The sequence below is a fragment of the Dunckerocampus dactyliophorus genome, chromosome 11 (assembly GCF_027744805.1).
Source record: "Dunckerocampus dactyliophorus isolate RoL2022-P2 chromosome 11, RoL_Ddac_1.1, whole genome shotgun sequence".
Taxonomy (NCBI): domain Eukaryota; kingdom Metazoa; phylum Chordata; class Actinopteri; order Syngnathiformes; family Syngnathidae; genus Dunckerocampus; species Dunckerocampus dactyliophorus.
The window spans coordinates 18,338,729-18,363,908 of NC_072829.1; the positions used below are offsets into that span (position 1 = coordinate 18,338,729).

The following is a 25,180-nucleotide window of genomic DNA, read 5'->3' on the forward strand; positions in this document are numbered from 1 at the left end:
GAATTACATTACATTACATTACATTTTTACTGTGACCAACCAAGACATGTTACTCCCAAAATTCAAATGATCAACAATCGTGATGATCAAAAACTTTTGGAAGACTGAAAGGACAAGCAGATGGCGTGCATACTGTGGTGCAAATCTGACATGCTAATGTTTTAGCAGCTGTTTTTGCAACTATGCAGAGCGCAAAAAAACAAAAAACACCATTTCTCCACACATCTAAGCGTACCCTAAATCCTCCATGCCCCGACCTGTTTGATCCAGTCTGTGAAGGACTCGTTCCAGGAGCACAGGCCTGGATGCCCCACTTTACAGATATCACGCTCACACTCTCAGATATCCGTGCATGACATTATAACAATCCGGGCCAATTCTGTCGTCTCATGTTTATTAATTGGGTTTGCTCTTTGGACTCGAGTGTGTCTGCCCTGAGGGTCAGGATGGTTCCCGCGGCTGCAGAGGAGCGTTGGACTGTGATGAAAGTGAGCCGACATTGTGGTCTGTGGATGTCATTCTACACATACAAAGATACTGCCTCCAGTAGAAAAAAAGCTTGAAAAAGAACCAAATTCATTTTTTTTAATATTACAATCTTGCAAGTGAATATCTTTTTCCTTTTGAGAATGTTTTTTCATCTGTTTTTGTGAATTAACATCTGCAGGTTGTTGCTGCACCTCAGGATGCAGGGCATACAGTGGCCGAGAAGTGCAAAAAAAATCTAAACAAATTACAACTGGAGAAGCACTCGGAGAGTGCAGACCTCCGCCAAGCATCATAGTTCCCCCCATATTGTGATTCACACCAAAATAATAATCCCACATTTTTTGGATCAGTCTTTGATATTTTGTAGAACCTGTTGGAAACCTGTCCTGTTTTTTTTCCAACTGCTCTGATGATTTTTTGTTGAGTTATGGTAAAATGGTCCTATCCTGCAATGTTAAAGAATCCTTTAAAAAAATTCCTCGATCCAGACAGTGATCTGGATCACCCCCAAAATTCAATCAGTTCTTCCATATCCCATGTCCGACAAGTCCTGAAAATTTAATCCAAATTCATTCAGAACTTTTCAGGTCATTTGAACACAAACAAACAGACAAAAAGCAAAAACATAATTACACTCCCCAGAAAGGGAATGGACCAAATCCCAGAGTTATAGGAAGAGATAACATTTGGACCAATCAACTCCGGGTAGTTGATACATTCCTCTTCCGGTCAATGTCGGTAGCCGAGAAGTGCAGAACACTTTAACAAAAAGGGCAGCCTTGAGGAGACATACCAAGAATTAGAAGTGCCAACCCAGCCTAATGCCTAAAGAAGGATTTGAATTAGCTTCTATTTGACAAAGCAGTTACATGGCAGGGATGACAAGGCTCCATGATCTGAATGATTGTATCACAAGCTTCAACGAAGCTTCCAAGTCAAGATGCTGTGCTGTGAACTCATTTTGCAGTGTGCAGGACTCTTGCTAATTGATAATAGGCATGGAATGCTGCATAACGTTGCCAGCATGTAATACGTGTTCAACAACATAACTCTGTTTTTATGTTTACATTACAAACCAACAAGAGGTCATCAAACCAAACACCTCCCTCACTGCGAAACCAAATACAACACATGTGGAACACACAATGTAACTATACACAGATTATGCATGTATGGAAGTAAAGGCTTACACACTAATATACATGAAAACACTACTATTTTATACAAATGTATAACCTGCAAGACATGCTGGGTAACTTTCTGTTGAGGAAGTGTGCGCATGGGTTTCCCAGCATGCCTTGCAGATTATAAATTAGGATACAATAGTATTGTTTTGCATGTATATTAGTGTGTAAGCGTCTACTTCCATACCCGCATAGTCCTGTTGGTTTATGATGTGTGAGTAAGGGTGTAAATATCAAGCTGATTCACTGCCTATAAAGAACGCCTCCTCAAGCTTGTTGGAGTTTCTGCGCAACTGAAGCTTTACCAATGTAGGGCAAATGAGATGGGTTTTCTTCCAAGCATAAAATGGTGGATTTTCCCACAAATAAAAAAAATAATGGGAGCAAAATCCGAATGGTGAATCGCGAATATGCGGGGATCCACTGTAATTCATTGAATCTGTCATTGAAACATTGTTGGATAACTTTTCCCCCAGCATTGACACTGACCTCTGCAATGACTTTGTGTACCAAGTTATGTACTGATACACTCTACCAAAATATTCATGATTCATTTAGGAAATTAAATTCTCAGCATGTGCAAGACTGGCTTCTCATTCTAAACATTAAAGACGAGCACCCAGCACAGGTTCGCAGATTCTCATTTTGAGCTAAATTGAAAGCATCAGGCCATTACCAGTGAGGCAATCACGGCACGCAGGGGAAGCTGATGTTATGATCTCGCTAATGTGAATCAAAATGAAATTTGAGTCCATCACAAATCAGAGTGGGTGCTGCAATGATTCCATCGCACATTAGTTCCTCAGTATGCCATTGAGGCATCTACCGGGGCTCATTAGATTGCCAAATAGAAAACAATGCATTCACGCACCATTAGAAAGTCCTCGCATCTTACCTATTTCCTGCTATTGATCTTATCTTGAAGTAAAGTGTAATGTTTAAGTGGCCTGTCATCTTACTGCTGAAAGACAAAGATATAGAGAGACGTTACTCTGGGTGTTGTTTGGAGAGTTTCACTTCACGAACAAAGTGAAGCTTGGGGAAAAGCAAGAGGAGCAGGTGTAGCTGAATGGAGACAGGGATGCAGAGAGATGGGAGATGGAGTGGATAGGGGAGACCCTTTGATCTGTGCTAGCAGTAAGTGGTGAAGAAAAGAACCAGAAACGAGCAAAGAAGATTGCAAAGAAGGCATGCACTCAATTCCCAACACTGGCAGCATGAACACATGAAGAGAGAGGAAGAAAGTCAAACAGATTGGGAGAGACACAGATGGGAGAGAGGATGACAGGGTCTGAGAGAAAAGACGAAGATAAAGCAAAGAGAGACGGATAAGACCAGGATGTTAAAAGGATTCCAGTGCGGGGGATGTTTTGAGAGTTCTCTGCTGCCCTTTGCTAAAGCAATTAGTATTGAACCCCATCTAGGAAAGTGCAGCGGTCTCAAACGTTGTTAGCCGTAGACAAGCAAGTCAAGCAAACCCCACAGTCACCATTAAAGTCCATGTTTTAATTGCCGTGTCAGGGAGTGTGTTCACAGGAAAGTCAGTCCAGCGAGTCCAATTTCATGACGGTAAACAGAGAGTCATTGAGAAGCAAGAGTGTGATTGGAAAAACATAGAGAAGCGCTTTGCCCTGAAGTTTGAGTAATAACAAAACTGTACAAACCAAAACAAAAAACAAAGAAAAGTGAAGAGAATTGCATGGAAATGTCGTTAAAAAGATGTGTCAAAGCACACCAGCTAATCAAGCAATATCCATCCATTCATTTTCTATGGCGCCTATCCTCACTAGGATCGCAGAGGTATGCTGGAACCTATCCCAGCTGACTTTGGACTTTTGGACTGGTTGCCAGCCAATGGCAGGGCACATATAGACAAACAACCATTCGCACTCACATTCATACCTATGGACAATTTAGAGTCGCCAATTAACCTAACATGCATGTTTTTGGAATGTGGGAGGAAACCGGAGTGCCCGGAGAAAAGATCTCGCGAGATTAAAACATGACAAGATTTCTTGTTTGGAGAAACGCTGTCTGACAAGAACAGCAGTGTGCAAGGCATTTTTGTAACCGCACATTAAGTGCTTAAAACACACTACAGACCTTGCAGTCCAACCTACCTCTGTGTTCCCAGCACCAGTGTGTGGGCATCGAACAAGGCTCGTGAAGCCCACTCATTTCGATTGCAAGATGGGCGTACAGCGGGACCGAAAAACCAGAGTATACAGAGGGAAAAGCCGCCCGTCGTGGCCAGGTCAGGTGCATTAATGACGGATACACTACTGTATGTGAGCAGCTTCCGTGCGTCCACGGAGGTTGAGTGTACAGCTGGAGGAGTCGCCCGCTGCGGTAGGAGCCGCTGTCGGACAATGTACATAATGTACTTTTAAACTTGCGACCTAGCTGCGTGCAAGGTCGTCCTGCGTGCACGCATAAAATAATTTGCATTCCAATTTTCTTCCGACAGGCGTTTTGCAGGCTGTCTGCGGGTTTGAAAATCCGTGCAGAAATGTGCGTGTCTCTTGTGATTTTCCCCATTTTTGCACATAGCCAGCACGTAGGAGCACATACGTCGGGATGTAACTCCCCCTTGAGCCAAACTTTTTAGCCGCTTATTCTTCGCTGGACTTCGCAGCTATCTTTTCCAATTGACACGTGAAATTGAAATAAAAACATTTGAACTATCCCGAAAGATCAGAATGGTAGTCGCGGTTCCCATCGATGTTCGACATTCGATGCCCAACCCTACTAATAACTAATATGGCCGACAGTACGAATTGCCTGTGAGAAAATACATGTCACAAACGCCAATTCCGCAACTTTACAGAGTAAAAGATGTCATATTAAAGTAAATAACATTATTATGATGTACTATTGTTTTTATTATTATTGTTCTACAGTATATTATCATAACAATGGTTTATATGGTCTCAAAAAGTGTTGCCAATAATATCGTTTAGCGTCAATTTGTGGAACAATAAACATTTCAAAACACACCTGCATTGTTTTGTGACTTGGTTAAATAAAAAAGTTTGTTTGTCCAGTCATTTTTTTATTGTACTTTTCTTTAAATGTTAAAATCTTGTCTCGTCTCGTGGACCCAATGTCGCGCATCGTCTCATCTCGTGAGTTGGGTGTCTCGTGACACCCCCTACTGTCCAGCACTTTTTTACCAATATAGATATCAAAATAATTGCATGTAATGAACACACTGTGCTTCATTTACTGTGATGCCACTGGATTAATTTCAGAAATAAACTGTGCAAAATAAGCCAAATACTGCAATATGCAATACAAGTTGTAGAAACAGTGCCAAACTGAGTGACTCTTCCTGAGAAGTTATATTAGATTAGAAATAATGAAGGAAGCAGCCTTACTCCCGTCTCGCATAACCAAGGCTTTACAGTCATTGTAAATTGCATATTTACAATCCAAAGGCAAAACCTGGAAATAACTTCAGACCGCAGATACTAAGCTTGTTGCTCTGTGAAGTACGGTGCCGTTTGATTAGGTCTTACTTGCGTGCCGATATCATTATCGATGTTGAACAAAGATACATTATTTGTACCAAATAAATCAATAACGTGCCACGGCACAGTGGTTGGGAATCACTGCTATAAAGGAATGCACCAAGACGTTCTGCTTTGGTTGTTTTTTCCCTTCCACTGGTTGTGTTTTGTGTTTCATTTAGTTACCCCTGATTCGTACCTGCTCCCAATCCCTAATCTCCACCCTATTTAGTGTGGGAGTCTGCAGCAGGGAGAGGTTGGACTGTTTTTTTGGCTGTCGAGTTTTGCTTTGCTTTGCGGTTTCATAGTGTCCTGCAGATCAACTTGCCCTCATATAGTTATAGTTTCGATGCCCTGTCTGCCGACCGGAAGAAATAGCCGGTAACACCAACAAAGAGGAAGCTGACGAGCACCGACGCTACATCTGACTTCCTGGAAGCACTAAGAATCACGGAAGTCAAACAATAAATGGCGTCTGTCTCGTGCCAATGTAACCGAGTGTTTCAGGATGCCCATGAAGGTAAATGAAGTACAGAGACTATGGCTGCAGGATGCAAGTTTATTCACGTTTATTCCGTTTATTGACGCCTCTTTTAGCAAAAGTCAAGAGACCTTCTCAGCCCATACGGCCCACTTCCGGCATTCAAAATAAGAACGCTTTGCACTACATTCTGTTTACTTGTGCTAACAAAATAAAGGTGTCATAAAAACAGTTTACACCAACATTGAGCCAGGAAAGTATTCTAGTGCTAAAATAGAAGCTCAAGACTCATAGCTCATAGACAAACCTTTTACAAGTTGTTTGATACTCTGCACATACGTTAGTGCATGTTTAAGTGCCTGCAGCGACACACACTCACGAGCACATAAACAACAGCATATGTGGAAACGTTTTTTCATGATCTTTTCAGAAGTACAGTAAACATCTTTTGTGAAAGTACACGCCTGTCAAAATTGATTTGTGATAAATTCATAAATGCATGTGGAAGTTCAGACATTTCGTCCAAAAAGGACTCTGCTAGCGCGCCCATTTAAACCATACAAACTTTTATGACCCTGCCTCTTAAAAGCATCGAAATCGAGAATCATGAGGAACCAGAATCGAAATGAGGAATCTGAATCAGAACCGGAATCGTTCAAATTCAAACGAAGCCTAACCCTATCAATAATCTCTGCTTGCCCCCTGTCACACCTTTTGTTTGAGCTCTACTAGTTGCAGCCTATGTCAGTTTTTCCTTTTTGTTCTATTTTATTTTTCTGTGGCACTGTTCTTAGTTTTTTCCCTGTCAAGGAGCTCGGCTGTTGACTTGGCTGCCTATTTACAAGATCTTTATTCAAGACTATTTAAAGACTATTAAGACTCCTCTGACTGCATATTTTATCAACCAATGAAATATGCTAAATAACATACGGGATCATAATCCATTGTGCAGGTCTAGCTCATGAAATGACCGCTGAAATAGAGCATTCACAAAGTGAGGGTTTATTTTTCATTCACTATCTTGAGTGGTTGGTTGTTCTGCTGCTGTTATTCCACACTGAATAAAAGTCATGGCTGTAAGTGTGCTTAAATCCCAGAAGAGGCAACATGTCTATCACCTACAGCCTGACTACATCTAAAGTCACTTCAACAACGCGTATTTGTGGTGAAGAGCTTCTGTAGAACAGCAGCAGGTGGTCTCTTCCAATAAGATTGCCAACAAGTTCATAAAAGCTGTGTTCCCTTGTTCTTACCTTGGAAAATGGCTGCGTTCTGGATGATGAGACGTTTGAGTTGAGCACTGACAACCTGCAGGCCAGATTCCATGTTGCTACGAGCAGCTACCTGATATCGCTCCTCCATCTTTTTGGAACAGCAGGTGGGGCCTTTGGTTTGGCACACCTGCAGATCAGCACCTGGCAGTGACAGAGACATGAGGATGTGAGTCTGGATAAGAAGAAAGTAGCCTTGCCACTAATGTTATGTCAGACACCCTAACAGCAGTAATCAAACACAGGAAACTGGACCAGATCCTGCTTTAATGAAAAGTCTGTGTTATTTAGCAGCGCTGAAGTGGAAAAAAATAAATAGCTTCTAAAAATATGAGTCGTTTTGATACACAGTCTCGGGCTGTGTTGTTTTCCACAGAGATCAATTTGGTCAAGAGAAACTTTGGGACCACTCAAGGCTGCACTCAGATCAAAAAAATCCTTTTTTTTGCACAAAGTTAGGAGCCAGGGGCATTTCGGGCTTGAAGACAAACAAACCCAGCATGCTCTTACTATGTAGGACATCACAACACAAGCACTGATAAGACTGCTGAGGATAAAACAACTTCTGTGCACCTTGCAAGTCATGCCAAAGGTTGTTTCCACATCGATTGATGACAACTAATTGGACTCATACAGATCTTTCCCAAGGTCCACACCGATGAAATACTGAGAATGTTTCTCCAAGGCACAATATCCGTACAAAACTAATACCAGAGAAGAAAGTCTGCATGAGCAATTATAGTGATGCTGCAGTGCCACTATGATCTAACTTCAGCATTTTACGCTGAATTTTCCCAAAAGACTATCTTGATGAGGAAGGCAGTGCAAGTCTGCATTAAAGGGACTACTGGCTGCCTAGAGGGTGCTAACTTGGGTGCTAACCTGCTCCGACCACATAAGCCATGGCCACGTAGTGCACACACATGTACATTAGTTTTGTTTGTTGTCATCTTATGATAGTGATTTGGTGATTGTAAGCAAATTGTTGGTCGCTACTCTGAGACCACTTTTGTGTGTATGCATTTGCAACAAACATGTCCTTGTCTACAAGACAGTCGTGTGTGACAAAAGTGAACGCCAGTCATCTCATTTGGCCTTGGTTAAAATATGTTCCTTTTAACCACTATTGGTAGCATATGCTACCCAGTGGTGCTGGTCATATATTTGTTGGTTGAAAAAAAAATTATTTTGAGCATTTGCAAACAGTCCCTTTAAGAGCAGGCAGCAGTGTAGGGCTAAACTAACAATTCTTTTCTTTTTTTCCTTTTTTTATAGAATGTTTGTTTTTGTTATAAATAGAACACATGGATGACTGTGTCATCAGCATACATCTGACAGTTGATATCTGGACAGCAGCTTGGTAGGTCGTTAATGTACATTGTGAACAACAAAGGTCTAAGAACAAATAAACGTGTCTTATTATCCCTTCTGTGTTTTTATGCTCTCTGAGCATATGCTAGTTTGCCAATTTTTCTATTAGTCAATTGAGCAGCTTTGTATTCTGCCTAGCCACAAACATGAGATGTACAGAAGAACTCGAGCAAAGCTGTTGCTCTATTGATGCGCCTGCTCGATACGTGAAAGTATACATCTGTTGTGTAGTTTCATCATATATACTATACTATACATAACACTGCAGTATTTTTTACTGTATTGGTTGGTGTCAACACATTTTTTTATTGGAAGTGTCAATTCTGTCAGTAATTTTAAGTGTCGACACTCAAGTTCCACCCTTTTGTTAGCATATAACTATTCACTGCTCTCGTTGCAGACAGGGCTCTTGAGATATAACGCAAGAGAGGAAGGAGTCAGAGTTTAATGTTCTCTGACCAATAAGCGCAGGCTCTTTTTACAAGAATGTGCTTTGTGGTTTTATGATATAAGGACGCTTATATTCAATCACTAACAGGGGTGCTGTAAAGGGCGGGAAAGTTAGGACAATTCCAAGGACCCATTACAGACAGACACCCCAAAAAATAGGTACAAATTAAAACATTCAGAGAAGCAGAAAAAGATGCATGGATGGAATTAAAATATGATTTTGATATATGGGTTGAGATTTTTTTCAAATATAGTCATAAAACGATCTCTTAGAATAGTCGACTAGTCTAATCTCACTGTTGAATCATATGGAAATATCATATGAACAAGACTGTACCATTCTGACTACATGGGGGTACACACGGCTGCGACTGACCATACATTTTTACATAGAAGGTCTGTTTTTGTTATAAATAGCCTATTTTGAGACAAATTCAGCCTCATTTGTGTTATTAAAGAATTGAAAATATCGTGTACCATTAACAGAAGACCTATACTTACGCAAAATGCCGTCCCGTATGCACAGCAAAGCCCAGTGTCTCTTCCAAATTAGCAGTTTTCGAGTTATTATTTTGTTCATATCATATCAACAGATTTTGGATATTGGATTTGGCAGCGTCATCTATTTTATCACCAATCTTCGACTCGTCTCTGAGAGCGCCACAGTACCGGAGTCTAAACACACAACCCAGCTGGCTGGAAGTGCTTGCAAGCGGTGTCGAGAATGTAAGCAAAGTCGAGGAAAGCGCGGATGAATACAAGCTAACACCAAGCTAGCACACCGCACAGACTCCCCTGACCGAGCATTTTTCTTGCTAATGTGCGGTCTTTAGTGAATAAAAACGTCACGATTCCACATCACCCACAGTAAGAGACTTTTGGACTGCAAAAGTAGCGGAGTGCCAAACAACAGTATTGAGGTAGCCTAAATAAAGAAAGGTTGCATACCTACAGTACCAAGTTGTTTATCTGTTTTTTTCTTTGAGGTGGAAAAAGTCGCAAATGAGATCTGTTTGTCGGGATCGCCAGGAGGATCCTGAATGTATAAACAAGAGGCATTAACTTAAATTTCTTTGAAGAAAGGCGCTTTATGAAAGTAAGTACATTCCCTTGTATTCATTTACAGCGCAGCCTTGCCACATCCAATATGGCGGCGATGTTGACGAACTGCTGAGAGCTCGATGCGGTGTCTATGTATCCTGTTTCCTGGCGTGCTTTGCACTTACAACTGTTGTTGTAAATGCCAGCTAAGTTCCATGTTTAGAGCTCACATAGTTGTTGGTTCTGCGTAGTATTGTTCTTTGGTTCTTTTATTGTTTCTTGGTAGTGTCGTGCCTGTTGTTATCTACCTATTGCTTTGCTGTGTGATGTTTTAGCTCTTTCTTTTAAGATACTATGAGTAAGACTGGTAGGTGGAGTGGTAACCCCCATTTCTATGGATATTGTTTTAATAAGCAAAACACTTTACTTTTGTGACCCCACCATCTAGCCGGAACTACTTTGGGCGACAGTGGCTCAGGACGTACCAGTGCTGCCCACAGAGCTGTATGAATGTGAATGAAGGTTGGGTGGTGGTCGGAGAGGCCGTATGCAAGAATTGGCAGCCATGTTTACGTCAGTCTACCCCAGGACAGTTGTGGCTACAGATATATAGTACCACCACCAATTTATGACTGAAGAATGAATGAATACTGGGTTTACTTCACTGTGAAGCACTTTGGGTACCTTGAAAAATGCTATATAAAAACGCTGTCCTTTATCATTATTACTGTAGGAAAAAAGTCACAGTTGATGCACTGCACTGCTGATGACGATGTCATACAACTTGATGTCAAAAAATCCAAACTATCCCTTTAATAACGTGACAAGATGCGTGCCATATTGTACGCTAACTGGCAAGTGTATCTAAAACGAGGCAAAATTGTGGTGTAAATTTTCAAACAAAAAACACTCTGACTGACTAACCGGGGCGTACGTTAACAAAGGTTCCACTGTATGCCTTTTTTCAAGATTGTGCATGATATGCTGCTTGCTGAACTCAGGAAGAAATCAAAACAAACCGACCAGTACAAAGTAAAATAAACTTCTTCTTCTTCTTCTTTGGAATTAGCAGTAAAAAATTGGAGTACTTAGAACGAGGGACCAAGTATTAAATATGACAGTTATATTTACTTTTAAACCCCGCCTCTTGCCCAAAGTCAGCTGGGATAGGCTTCAGCATACCCCCCCGACCCTATTGAGGATAAGCGGCACAGAAAAAGGATGGATGGATATTTACGATTATGTCTTTGTCCAAATACTTACTATATACTTTGTATAAAATAGCTGTTATTCCTAAATGGTAAAAATGTTTGGTGAAATGTCATAAATCAAAGCTGAAAGAAATGTCAATCACCTCTTCATTGTTTTATTTTCATCCCACTGTAGTTGTGTAAGGCAACAATCCTTTCAAAAACTGGTCTGAACCTATGTCTATATGTCAGAAAAGTCAACAGAATTGTTATGTCGGGACAAAAAGTATTGCTTTAGCCTTATAAAAACAAAATCTCTGTTGGTTTAGCTTTGGCCTTCCAAACTCTTGATCTTCAAAAACAGACTTCAGACTGTAAGCGGTGAACACGGAGGACAATTTGAGGAGATGCCGCGTCAGTCAAGCTGATTAACAACCAACAGGAAGCAATGCTGGGAACAAACATCAGCTGCCTTCATGTTGGAGAGCACAGTCTAATGAGTGAAAACTGCAATAAAACTGTCACGCAGCACCTTTTGTGTGCATACTGACACGCTTATAAGCTTGAATCAATACAGACAACAGTCGCCAATAGATAAGATCAGCGTTATTTCAGACTGCAGGGACAGAATTATTAAGCAGCACCATAGCCTACCTAGAGAAAATGGATGCTGGGATTCAACAATAATATCTGACAGTTTCATCCTCATTTGTCATGTGGCAGATGATATATGTGTTTCATTAGACAATTTTATCGTAATGCAAAAAGAATGCATGGAGAATTTCTCTGAACACTTGGGAATTTGCTTCCATCCCCTCCTCTTTTCTTTAAAAGCATGTCTCTTTAAAAGCATGTCCCGTTATTTGTTCAAAGGTCATTGTCAAAGATATGTTGCACACATCATTTACTTGGAGGTCAGTACTTTCAGGCTTTGCAAATGGATTTGTTGATTTTTTTTAATGAAGAAAGCAATTTACATGTAAATCTCCCCCAGTATGCAAGCTCAGCTCGAGGAGGTGGATTTAAATTATGACATACTTTCGATCAATACACCCAAAGTGTGGCTCAGACAATTGAACATGCAGAACAGCTGTCAAGGTGTTTCAGTGTCCCTCCTCAAGAGTCAATTGATCGACCTTCTGCTTGTTGCCGACTTAACTGAAAACCCTCACAATGTTTTTTTGTGATAGAAAGTTAGTGGAGAGGTGTCATAACTGGATGAAGACCACGCCCTCGGTTATCCAACAAGCTCTTGTTCGATATGTTAGCTTGCTTATATCGTATTTTCCAGACTATAAGTTGCTTTTTTTCATGGTTTGGCTGGTCCTGCGACTTGTACTCCAGAGCGACTGATGTTTTTTATTTACACTGGCAGCCACGAGAGGACGCTCTAGGCTTGTGTGCCAGTATCTGCTACTCCTATCACTCCTGTACCACTGAAAATGTACAATGTAAACATCAACGTATAAAGACAACCGAGGGGCTATCCACACAGAATGTTTTCATGTCACAACGGCAAAGTATTGTATCATTCCAGCCTCTCAGCCACACGGGAACAGTATGAAACAGTATTTTTTTAAAATGAATTCCAAAGTGGGAAAATCTGAAAATGCCGGCTTGTCGTTGCCGTGTATACAGGCAATACGACAACGATGACATCACCGACCCACTACCACCTCGTTGCCGTCATGTGACCGGAAGTGAGTTTTAACAAAAAGCCAACATATTATCTGAATAATTTCGAGGGGCATGACTCACCTCAGTCGACATTCTCCTGATATGTTGTTGTCGTATACTCCATAATGACTCGCAGAAGTAATTCCACTTCTCGTAAGTGGAAGATGACAGATGACAGTTTGGAGTGAACGAGAACGAGTGGCGGAAAGCGGCGGATACTGTAATTGCAATGAAGAAAACAAAAAAAGCTAACTGCAGGCTAAAAGCTAGATGGCCACAGCTAGAGGAACAAGTTCACAATGGGGGCTTGAACAATGCTGCCGGGAGAGGCTTGTCAACAGTGCAGTTACGTCTCCACGCCCAGGTAGGTGCCAGGGCGATGAATATAGATGACGGGATGTTCAGGCTACAGTTATCTGAATAACTGTTAATAGGTTACATTACCGGGCCGCACAGTGGCTAGCATGTTGGCCACCCAGTCAGGAGATCAGGAAGACCTGGGTTTGAGTCTCCATTGGGCATCTCTGTGTGGCGTTTTCATGTTCTCGTGGGTTTTCTCTGGGTACTCCAGTTTCATCCCACATTCCAAAAACATGCATGTTAGGTTAATTGGCGACTCTAAATGGTCCATAGGTATGAATGTGAGTGTGAATGGTTGTTTGTCTACATGTGCCCTGCGATTGACTGGCGACCAGTCCAGGGTGTACCCTGCCTCTCGCCCGAAGCCAGCTAGGATAGGCTCCAGCATACCCACCAGCCTAGTGAGGATAAGCAGCAAAGACAATGGACGGATGTTACGTTACCATACCACCTATTCACTTTATGTTAGCCTGTTGTTCTCCATTTAATTGTTATTACTATAACTTGCCTTTCAAGATGAAATGTCGATTCTTGGTCTCTGATTTTGTCAAATGAATTTCCCCCCAAAATGCGAGTCCAGTGCGACTTTTATATGTTTTTTCCTCTTCATTGTGCATTTTTGGGTGGTGCGACTTATACTCCAGAGTGATTTATAGTCCGGAAAATATGGTACTCTTCCTGACACATAACACTGGTCTACAAATTTTGAAAAAATGTCTGCTTCTGAGATAAAACATACCACCCTTGGTCAATTTGTGGCAGCTGAACAAGAATATGACCATCAAAAAATCTTGTTAGCTAAAATTTTTAAGATACGCAAGCTTCTTTATTACATAGCAACGCAATGTCATATGTCTCTATACACTTTAAGTGCATACAGTTACAAGATTATGAAGATTCAACTAGGCACTTCTTGTGAAGTGAATATAGGTTCTGTATTTAACATTATGTGCTCTACCTTCATTGCCAATTGTGGGCATATGGTATATACTTCTTCCCGTGGAGGACATCGAAGACATCTACCCATCAAAACCATGATAAGAGGTCTGGTGCTAATTGGATTATGCACGGCCCTGGTGTATCAGAGAATTTGTAAGACGGACGCAGCGGTTCAACACGCCCCAACAGCTGCCCATCATGATTGATAAGGTGGTTAAAGTCGTTAGCACTCAGACTGTGAATCACAACAAGCGAAACATCTTGGAGAAGCTTTCGGCTTTGCAAAGGCAGATGGTTCGATTGAGAAACCAGAATGGACAAACAGAGTACCAAGTCTATTGAAAGGTGGCTACTCGCACAAATCCAAACAGTCCAATCTGCATTTCGGCCTACCCCCTCGGGGCTAGCCTATCCAAGGTCACGGCTCGAAACAACAACTCCTCCAACAGATTGCTACAGCGGGTCGCTGATACCGATATGAACCGATATTCATTTTTATGCTAATATTGGATGATAATATGGGACATCTCAAATAATATTTATGACCAAGAATATGGATCAACAGACAGGATGATGCCAACAGAGGGTCTTCAGTAATCATCAACAAGACCTTTTATGAACTGACATTGGAGGATCACGTGACAAAATGGAAGTAGGGTTCCAAACAGAATAAGAACAAAGATAGCACATTGGACTCCAATGGGTGGACTGGAGCTGAAAGCAGTCTGGCCAATCTTCGAAGATATTAACTTTTATTTGGGGGTATTGTGATATTACTCAAACAGAACAATTATCAGCGTCAGTAGTCAAAAGCGGACCCATTTACTTCTGTAAGCATCTGGGGCTACAGTTTTATCCACAACGTAGTGGTGGCTAGGCATTATTTAGCAAGGTTTGAGGTGCTCAATGAAGCGTCTAAACCCGACTTTACTCACCACTGCCAGAGGCTAATGACTTCTTTGTCGTCCCGTAGGAGTTTCCCCGTTTAACTCTGCTTCAAATGCGCGATGAGTTTAGTCGTATTAAACTTCCCCGGTTCTGTGCCACCACAGGAAACTTGTAGAACTCACCTGCAACGTCTTTTTCGAATGAAAAATACACACAGCCGACATCGCTCCTACCCAATCCTGAACATGTTGCCACTGCGGGATAGACATGCTGGGGCGGAGTCTGGAAAAGACTGCTTGTATCGGAGTGTCGATATTGGAGATTTTAGATAAAGGCCAATATAATCAGTTGCTCTTTTTTTGCAGATATCGCAATGATATCCAATATCAATATTAGATCGGGACACCCCTGGTTATATTTTTGACTGGTATACTTAATCAACTGTACACCATCACCATCTTTATGCTCAATTGAATACGCTGTCATTAAACAAGACGTTTTATTGTCTGAAATCAACACTCTCAAGCCCCAAACACTGTCTCTTCAGTTATCCGGCACCAATTAGGCCGTTACCATCACACAAGTTTAATGATGAGACCAAAGGGGAGCGGGAGTTGTATTAATACAGTATATAGAATATATTAAAAGCTACTCATTATGAGCATAAATTATACATCAACTACAAGTGTTAAGTCAAGCCATGAGGGAATCTCTGCCTTTCTCTGTAGGCTACATAAAAATAAGAGAAACTATGCATAAATGAACTAAAGATAGCAGCAATTATAAATCAACCTGAGGAATAATAATGATATCAGCGGCTAATAATTGTTTTAAGCGTTGCTCAGCTTTAAGCGGTTTAATGAAGTAATGATCTAAAAGCTGCATGTGCTGAAGAGCCAAATCTGCAGTTCAGTGAGGCAGCAAACCCAAGTTCACGTCATTAAAGAAGGCTTTCCATTGGGGATTTTGAGTAAACAAAAGACAAGTGTGTGATTAATTAGACAGAGAGACCTCTGTCATCCCTTTTAGCTGCTTCCACTGTCATGTCAACAGCATGGATGTTTGTTCTTTCCGGTGCAGCTTTTCCCTCTAAATAATAATGATTTGAAGCCAGGAAAAGGAATGTCCGCCACCATTGCCATTAGGGCTGCACAAAAAATTGCTATGTCGATTAACACTAACATTTTTATTTTGTTTCACTTAATAAGCTTCACTTAAAACGCACCAAAAATTAACATTTATGATTAGCTTTGCTCTTTTCTCTTATTTGTTCTATATGAATGAAGCCCTGTTTTTTTATGCTCGTCCATTGTTTTGGGCTGAAATTATTTCCACCGGAAATGTTGTACGGAAATGTAACTCCCTGTGATGTCATCTTTTTCTAATACACTTATTGGCCAGTCTCAAACACAACAAGCTTCTAATCACAGACATGTTTATATGTGCGCGCACAAATTCAAAATGGCCGCCAACCTGTCTATAACGGCCACCTGCCTATAGCGGCTACTTTTGCCGTTTCCCTTTAGTGGCCGCTATAGACAGGTTTGACTGTATTTTCATGCTTGAAAATGCTTAATGTAGGCCAAGAATAAGTATAATTTGCTTAACTATACATGCTTTTTACTAATAATAGGCCGTATTCAACCACAAAACTGTGATCGTTTATTAATTAATTAATTTTGAAAAACCACGCTATAGAGAGGCCGCGGTAATCGAACCATGATGTTGCGAGGGATGACTGTAAAGGCAAAATCACAAACTCATCAATACAAAGTGTCTGTGTCTGCATCGGTATAGGCAGTACTGGCCTTATGTTTTCTTGGTACCGGATCAAATCCAAATTTCACAGTATCAGTACATCACTCCCTATGCTGGGAGTGCTGCCAGTTTCTCAGCATGCTTTGCGGTACTTGTTTTGTGAAACGATGCTAAAGTTACGTGTTTAGAGTTAACATCGTTGTTGCTTATCATGCCCCATAGTAGTCGTAGTTGTTACATGTTGTGCTGACATTTTTTTGTTGGCACTGTAATTGTAAACAATATTATGTCTAGTGGCACCCTGTCCATTTCACTGGGTGACAAGCTCACTGTGAGTTCTGTATTGCCTTGTGTTTGCCCTCGCAAGACGTGAATTTGCCCAGCCTTTGTAGGCTGCACTTACACTAATCTTTGATGTCAAGTAGAGGGCCACAAAATATGGTCCTTGGGCCCATGAGCCACAAGCTTGAGACCGGATCCCCCTGGCTTAGATTCTCACTCATTGCTATGATATATAAAATCAGATTGACTATGCTGTTTTCAGCTGCCACACACTGTAGACAAGATAGGAACACAGTCAAACAAAGTCATACCGACAGGGTAATGCACACTACCACCACCTACACGAACGGAGTGGGACATTATCAGCAAAAATAGCTGTTTTTATCCACATGCAGTCGAAATATACTAGTCGGTGAAGAAAAATACTCCATTGATGATAACATGGTAACCAACCTACTAACCTTCCAGTTTGTGACCACTGCTGCACGTAAAGAACTGAATAAATGCACTTCAGTCTTGTTGTACTCGCATTGTGCTGTAAACATTGTTGTGCTGTAAACATTTGCAAGGGATCAGATGAGGCTCTTGACCAGCTGCTGTCTCCGAGTTCCAGCAATCCACATTTGCCAAGAAGTTATTTTGGGTTCAGCCTCATTCATGTAAAACTGAAATAATTTGTTTCAGCACAAACAAAATGCAGTGAGGATTTAAAGGTGACACGTGTCAGCTCATCCCTCCAGCAAGCTTTATTTGTGAGAAAGTACCGTTCAGAAACAATAACACAGTCTTGGGTGTTTTGTATTATTAGAATTGTGCTGAGACACACGTCTCGTTCAATCTACCTGCACCCTTCCATGAGACAGATAGATACTTTATTCATCTCCAAGGTCTGCAGGTGTGAGTATGAATATCTTGTTTTATCAGGGTTTGCATTTACTTGCTGGACTTAGGGCAGACGTAAACTTCAGACAAAAAAAACACATCAAATCTAACTCTGAGATATATTATGGATGAAACACGACTATATTTTTAGATTTCACACTTTTAGACCACTAGATGAGATATTTCTTTTGAATATTTCATATAGTTTGATATCGCATTCTTATTTAAGATGTTATCTTTTATCTGAAGGAATTAAGTCAAAACTAAACAGTGGCTCAAAATGAAACTTGAATATGCATTTTTAATTAGCAAAGTACATTCTACAGTATTTAGACAAGGGAGATTAAGCTTTTCACAGAAATCTACTTCATAGTATGAGGATATGTCTGAAGCTACAGAACGACAATGTCGTGTATCGGTGTGAAAATCGGAATAGGGAATGACGATGATATCACAGAGGAGAATTTGAGGTCATCTCGCACAGCAACAAACAATCAATATGACATTACTCCAGTGTTCCCTAATGTGGAGCTAGTAAAGGGACCATTATCAGTATAAGGTGTCAGGCAGGCAGCTTTTGGAGTAATCATGTCTGAATAAAAATGGTGTTGAAACCTAATAACAGGTGCAATGAAATCAATTTGGTAAAAAAAAAAAAAATGTTTTTAAACGTCCCACGGACACTTAGTGATGGGTTCAGGACAAGCATGAACGCAATAAATTATATAACTAAATACATACAGTCAAACCTGTTTATAGCGGCCACTAAAGGGAAACGGCAAAAGTGGCCGCTATAGGCAGGTGGCCGTTATAGACAGGTTGGTGGCCATTTTGAATTTGTGCGCGCACATATTAACATGTCTAACAGCCAATACTGTTACATGTTGACCAGTAGAGGGCACTGTGGGACTGCGGATAAAAGTTGTAAAGAACTACTAGGTTAATAAACCACTGTTAATAAAGTGTGATTAAAGTGCATCGTCTCTCCTTCCCCACAACAAGGGGCCTAACAGTATTGACCAGCGCACATTGTCTCACACCAGGAAATAAACGGTGTCACTGTCTGCAACAAGCTCCAAAGAAGACGGCTTTTTTAATGTCGAACAACTGACAGTTTGTGTGGATCTTGTGAATGATTGTGACTGAGCTAGGACTCAGTAATTAAAGTCTACACACGACGGCTTCATTGATTAAAAAAAACGAAACTTTTTGGTGTATGAAGCTTCTGCTTGAGTCGGTATTTTGGCCGCTATATGCGGTCAGATATTGACCAAGGGATACAAAATGGGTGGCCGCTGGCCGCGTTAGACAGGTGACCGCTATACACAGGGTCTATAACATGCAAATTTTCTGCGGGGGATTTTTCAGTGGCCGCTATAGGCAGGTGGCCGTTCTATACAGATGGCCGCTAAGACAGGTTTGACTGCATTTATTTCTACTACTCAAAGGTATTAATGAAGTACTTAGATGTCAAGTGAGAGATCGAGACAAAGAGAAAGCGATAAAGTATGTTTTACAACAGGCATAATGCAGTGGCTTAGGGTTATGAGTTAGGGTTAGGGTTAAAGGTTAGGGCTAGGAGTCGGGGGTTAGGGTTAGGAGTGTTAGATATTACTGTTACACCTTTAGATTCAGTCTATTAGCTCGGTGCATTTTCAGTCGAATAGTTTCTCATAGAATGCCTTCTTGCCACACACACTCACGTAGCACAATCAGAGTTGCGCAACAGTCAACCCAGGAAGAAAGGCTAAAGAGAAGCAATAGCCTTTATAGCAGGGGTAGCGTTAGAGGGTTTGTGCACTAGTGATTGGTTCTTCTCGAACGACACGGCTCTTAGGGCCGCCTCTTTGAAGTGGCTGACGGCAGCCAGCTCTTTGAAGCAAACGAACCGTCTTTTTTTTCCTGTTAAAGCCGCACGTGATTGGTCAAAACGTGTAGTGCCGTGTGTGTCGACAGTAAGCAGATAGAAGATGGAGGGCTTGCACACACAACAGTGGCGTCTGCTGGTCTTTGAAACAGGGGAAGCTCATTGGGGAGTGACATACATGTAATATCATTTTTGCAAAGCTGTCTGCTGCCACCGTGGCTGGGCTAACTAGCAAGCTACTCCTCCCACAACAGTGATATGAACGAACAAACAAGACTCAGCTTGGATTATACCGTTTACTGATAATGTAGTATGTAATAGTTGTAGAATTGAATCGCTGTGAAATAGCTCTCTACGGAAAAGAGACTTAAGTCTGCTCTGACCGCTGTCTCCACTCAATTCTGCGTGACTGTGTCACCCGTGGAAAGGGGGATAAAACCTCTGCTCACTCCTCTGGCTGCTGTCAGTCAAACTCAAGGACCGCCCTGCTCCACAGACCTCCAGTGAAGCTCACCTTCCTAAGGAAGCGACTTTGTTTTTGCTGTTTGTCTTACTTTCTCGCTGTGAGCTTCCACGGACTGAAGCTACAGCTTCAATGGCGATTTACCGTAGCGTCCGTACTGCTGCCGAGCGGAGAGAGATCGCGTCAGAGAGCAAACTTAACAGCAGATTAATACGCAACACGCTAATAATTAAGCGCATTCTCGCGCACGTTTAATGCAGTTTTAAGTCTACACATTTAAGTTTAACAATGCATATTTGACCAATTATTTCATTGAATTTAAAGGGGAAGTTCAGCTTCCCTTGTCGTCAAGGAGCAATCACCACTGACACAAAAGCAATCTGGAAAGGTGAGGCAAATGAGCAGGGGGAAACAAAAGCTGACCCACTTTGTGTTAATGCCAATTTCCATTAAAGACTAGCAAAAACTGTTACCTGGATGCTGTTTTTTCTTTTTCTTTTGCTTTTGCGCATTATAATTTATATCCTTTTGTGTAATATTTTGTTGATGTGGTGTTGTTTCACTCTAAATGGTTGGAAATTTACAAACAACACACACAATCAGATTGGACCTTTTTGTCTATTTGAGACGGGTCTTTGTTTTTCTGTTTTATAGTTAGTTTTTTTTGGTTAGTTTAGCTAGTTTTCTGTTCCATGTTGAGCATATAAATAAAGTCATATTACACAATAAAAATTCAATATAATCATTTTCAGAGAAATAAACTTAAGCAACAAAAAAAATCAGCCCTTTGAAGCCAAACGACATGGATTTCTTTAGGCAACCGAAGCAAAAGAGTCTGTTCTCTAAAAAGAGCCGAACTTCCCATCACTAGTGTGCAGTGCCTAACTAAACTAAAATTGAACTATAATAAATATTTTTTTTTTATTTCGGTTGGCTGGTGAGACCCCGCGTCTCGTCCAAAGTTAACTGGGATAGGCTCCAGCACACCTGTGACCCTAATGAGGACAGGCGGCGTAGAAAATGTCTTTTGGACCCCTGCACGTCGAGTTCCTTACGGAATAGGCTACAGACACAACAGAGATTTACTAAATACTTCGGTGAATGTGTTGAATCTTTCCTCTCTTTGGCTGGAAGATGAGACGTTGGTCGAAGTGGACGACGTGTGATTAAAAGTGAATGCATGGAGCAGCATGCACGCACACACAGATGGGAGATGAATATGACACGTCGAGGGCATGCCGAGAAAATACTTCAATGCACGTCAAGAGTCTTCTTCTTTGCAGTTTTTTGCCTTTTTTTAAATATTTGACACACTTTTTCCATAAAATTTGGTAGGGGGGAAAGGCTTTTAAATTCTGTCTCGCCAGTGAGACTTCTAATAACGTTTGTTGATGTCTGTGATGAAGCCACATTTGCCTGCTGAATATGAATGCAACAGGCTACAAAAACACATGACAGCTTTTTTGTATGTTAACTAACCCAAAGCAATAACAGCTTTCTTGTGTTTGGCAGTTTTATGGTGGTCAGAATATTTTATTTGTGTTGAAGTCTAAAACTTGGAGCTCTCAAAATCAAAGAGTTGCCATAGGAATCAACTAATACGGAATTTTTAGTGTGCTTGCTGATGCATGCAATTCAACTTCCAGCATTTGGACACTTATTTTGAATGTAAGGAGAGCCGTGCGTGTGTGTGTGTGTGCGTGGGATGTCTCCCGCTGCTGATGCTGACCTCCCGCATCAGCATCAATATGTTACAGAGGTAAAAAGCGTTGAATTGCAACCATCTCACACAGTTACCATGCTGCGGACAAGCAGTGACGCATTCACGGACGTGATGTGCGTAAAAGTGGCAAACATTAGGAGAGGTAAGTTACCTGACACGGCGGTTTCGGGGACCCACCTGGACCCCGGGTGCAGAGTGTGGAAGACGGCACGAACCTCCTGGCAGTTCGGCGCCTGGCCGTCTATCCTGGAGAACACGTGCAGGAAGGCGCACAAAAGAAGCCCTAAACTAACCATGGCCACAAAACTGCAAAAAAAAACAATAAACGAAATAAATCTAACAGCATTCAAAGACGATCCAGTGACTTAGGACGCTGGAGTGGTTTTGATCAGCATCCTTCTGCAAATGTGATGCCGCTGTCAACCTCGACCCAACTAACTCGGATGCTGACAAGTTCAGAAGACTCTGCAACGCAAGCGCCAACCTACATGCTAGTGCGCGCCCTGATCGCGCATACACGTGCATTCCTTGCTTCCTACTGAACACAGCTGTCCTCTTACGTGTGTAAGTAGCAGGGATGTGACGTAAGAGGACCCTTGAATGGCACCGACAGCACTTTTGTTTGCAATTGTTTGCCTTGATTGTGCTTTAATATCAATTCCAGAGCCAAACACACACGTATTTATTTATAAATGCTAATGAAATATCAGTTATCAAATATAGAAAAGAGTTGAAATGTCAAATCAGACGCTGCGGAGGAGACCCCAAAATCACATTTTGACTTGCAAAGTCCTCGCCGCCACTTTCATTCAATCAAGGTGGAATGCCCCCATCTAGCGTCCAATCAGCGTATCAACAAAATGGTGCAAAAAATATTCCATTTATTTTCCTAATAATCACCTATTACATATGAATATTACAAACTATTTCAATCGTACAATGTTGCAGAACACTGGCAATGTAATCATGATTAGCACATTTCCGTCATACAAGATATTTAAATAGGAAAATAATGACTTAATCATTTCTTGTGTCTGACCTGGAGGTTGATCATTAAAATTCAAACGAAGGTTTGAACTTTTTTGAGCGTGATTAAACAAGAGAGAGATGTGAGAAAATGTTACTGCCTGTCTGAGAAACGTGTACAACGTGTATGGTGAGGGGTTTTACAGCCTTAAAACATCATCATTGTAATTGTATCGGCTACTTGGCAGATTTCACTCATCCCCCGCGGTAAAAGAGGGAACAACGTAGATTTTTATGTCAAAAAAGTACACGCACAAAACTCAAATCCTCATTTGTGTTTTGTGTGGCAAACAGGCAGCTTTGCATGGATTTGCACAGCACAAAGTGACAGAAGCTGGACGCAAACTAACAAAACTCACTGTCAGCACATCCAAGTCCAAATGACACAAAATTCTACATGGAGAGAAGAGACTGGCAACACCTGAAGTGCACAAACTGCAGTAGGTGAAGTTAAACTACCTGCACTGTGAGCACTTTGGAACAGCCAAGTCAATCTTAATTAACTTACGTAAAGCTTGGGAGGAGTACATCTTGTATAGCAGGTTTCATTTCTTGTCCCCTGAGAAGATATACTGTTCTAAAATGGTTGCTGGGATGTGACTGTGATACTGTACTCACTTATGTGATATAATATCACATAAACAATCAAAGAGATTTAACGTTTCTGAGGTTGTACCAGTGGTGGGCAATGCATGTCATACCTGGGCCTTCAGTGCGGACTTTACCACCTCTTAATACCACCATCATGTCGCAATTATACCAACCATCAATAATATACAAAAGCCCAAATTTAACAATAACAATGCGTGGCATTACAGTATTGGGGATGGATGCCATTATTACTAAAGCAACCCTCTATCTGCCAATACATGGTTTCTAACCTCACTTATCTGTTCATATAATGCACACAGACCAATGAACAACTCTGTGTCTGTCTCCTTTTTTTGTGTCGAAACAGAATCAATTAAGATTCTTCATGTAAGGAGGCGTTCACGCACACTCCGTAACTCTAAGCGTGGCTTTCAGACGTCTATCTATGGCTTTAAGAGATCAACCAGTGAGAAAACAGGAACATGCTGGCGTTATTGTACGCCTGCCAGTCAAGTCAAGTCAAGTGAAACTTTATTTATATAGCATATTGAAAACAACCTTGGGTGACTAAAGTGCTACACGGCCATATAGACAATAACAATAAAAGCAGTAAACACAATAAGTCAATAAATATACTACGACAATACATAGACAGCAAATTTAACAAAAAAAATTGAACAAACATACACTACAGGATGCAGCGCAGCAAAGAGACACGCGATAAAATTAAGGTAAAAGACTGTTGGGAATAAAAATGAACACAATTTCATGGAACAAATACTTGAATTTAACACATAAATGTAGGTCAGTGCTTCTGATAATGTTTAGGCCAGCAGAGAAGGCCTCGCACTGGGTTGTACAATTCCAAATTTGATCTAAATTGTTGGGGAAACTGACAAAACAGAATTCAAAGAATCCGAGCACTGCACAATGTAAGGCTATGTGTGTGTTCTTTGACTTTTTAAGGCTTGTTGGTGTCACATATCTAAAAATAGGGTAATTGGTGACCACTGCTGAGTAACGTTTGTCACTTTTTCTTGAAAACGGCATCTAAAAAGTGTTTTTTCAGCTGTAGGAATTGTGTATCTAAACCAGAGTGAGGCAGCTTTTGTGTTGTGTTGTGTTGTTTTGTTTCCGGGGAACTAAAGACCTACCTCACGGTCACTGCTCCTTCACAGACTGCAGCTGTTTTGTGAACGAAGCACAATTTGACGGCCGATTCTCCCATTTATATCCAATTCTTATTTAACGTTTGCTGATAACTACTAGCACATAACCGGTTGAGGGGGCGTGTCTTTATGCAGCTCTGAGCGAATCCGAGCGTTTCGGCCAAGAGGAAAGGAATACAGACTTACCCTGTACATAACATGAGCTTTATGGAGTATTTTATTCAGATAAACCTACTCCGGTGCCCACTTGTGTTCAATATCATTTTAAAAGGCCGTGAAATGAGCACAATAGGGCTCCTTTAAGAAAAATTACTTTTGGCCACGTCTCCTAACATGTTAGATTGGTCAAAAAGTCTTCCATTATTTTAACACTGTATATCAACAGCGCTTAATTATATGATAATTAAGTGGCATTCAGTGTTGTATGGTTTTTTTTTTTACATCTTAATATCACAATGGCTAAATTATTTTTACACTGATATGAGTTACGTAACACATATCAGGAACAATAGCACACATTTAAATATTTTCATTGTTTTACATCGGGAAAATTGTTCCTAAATTTTAAC

At 41.0% G+C, this 25,180-nt stretch overlaps 1 protein-coding gene across 2 annotated transcripts in view; it reads right to left on the reverse strand.

Annotated features, from left to right (window-relative positions):
• Positions 1 to 22,358, reverse strand: part of gpc3 (glypican 3) — a 158,293-nt gene extending 135,935 nt beyond the window's left edge. For both annotated transcript variants that reach the window (XR_008572878.1, XM_054791896.1), the window contains exons 1-2: positions 21,977 to 22,358; positions 6,917 to 7,078 (exon numbers count right to left, since the gene is read on the reverse strand). Coding sequence is in view for 1 of the 2 variants with exons in the window: in XM_054791896.1 (XP_054647871.1) it covers positions 6,917 to 7,078; positions 21,977 to 22,121 (307 nt within the window). In the remaining variant the exon portion in view is untranslated. The remainder of the gene's footprint in view (positions 1 to 6,916; positions 7,079 to 21,976) is intronic.
• Positions 22,359 to 25,180: the final 2,822 nt, after the last annotated feature.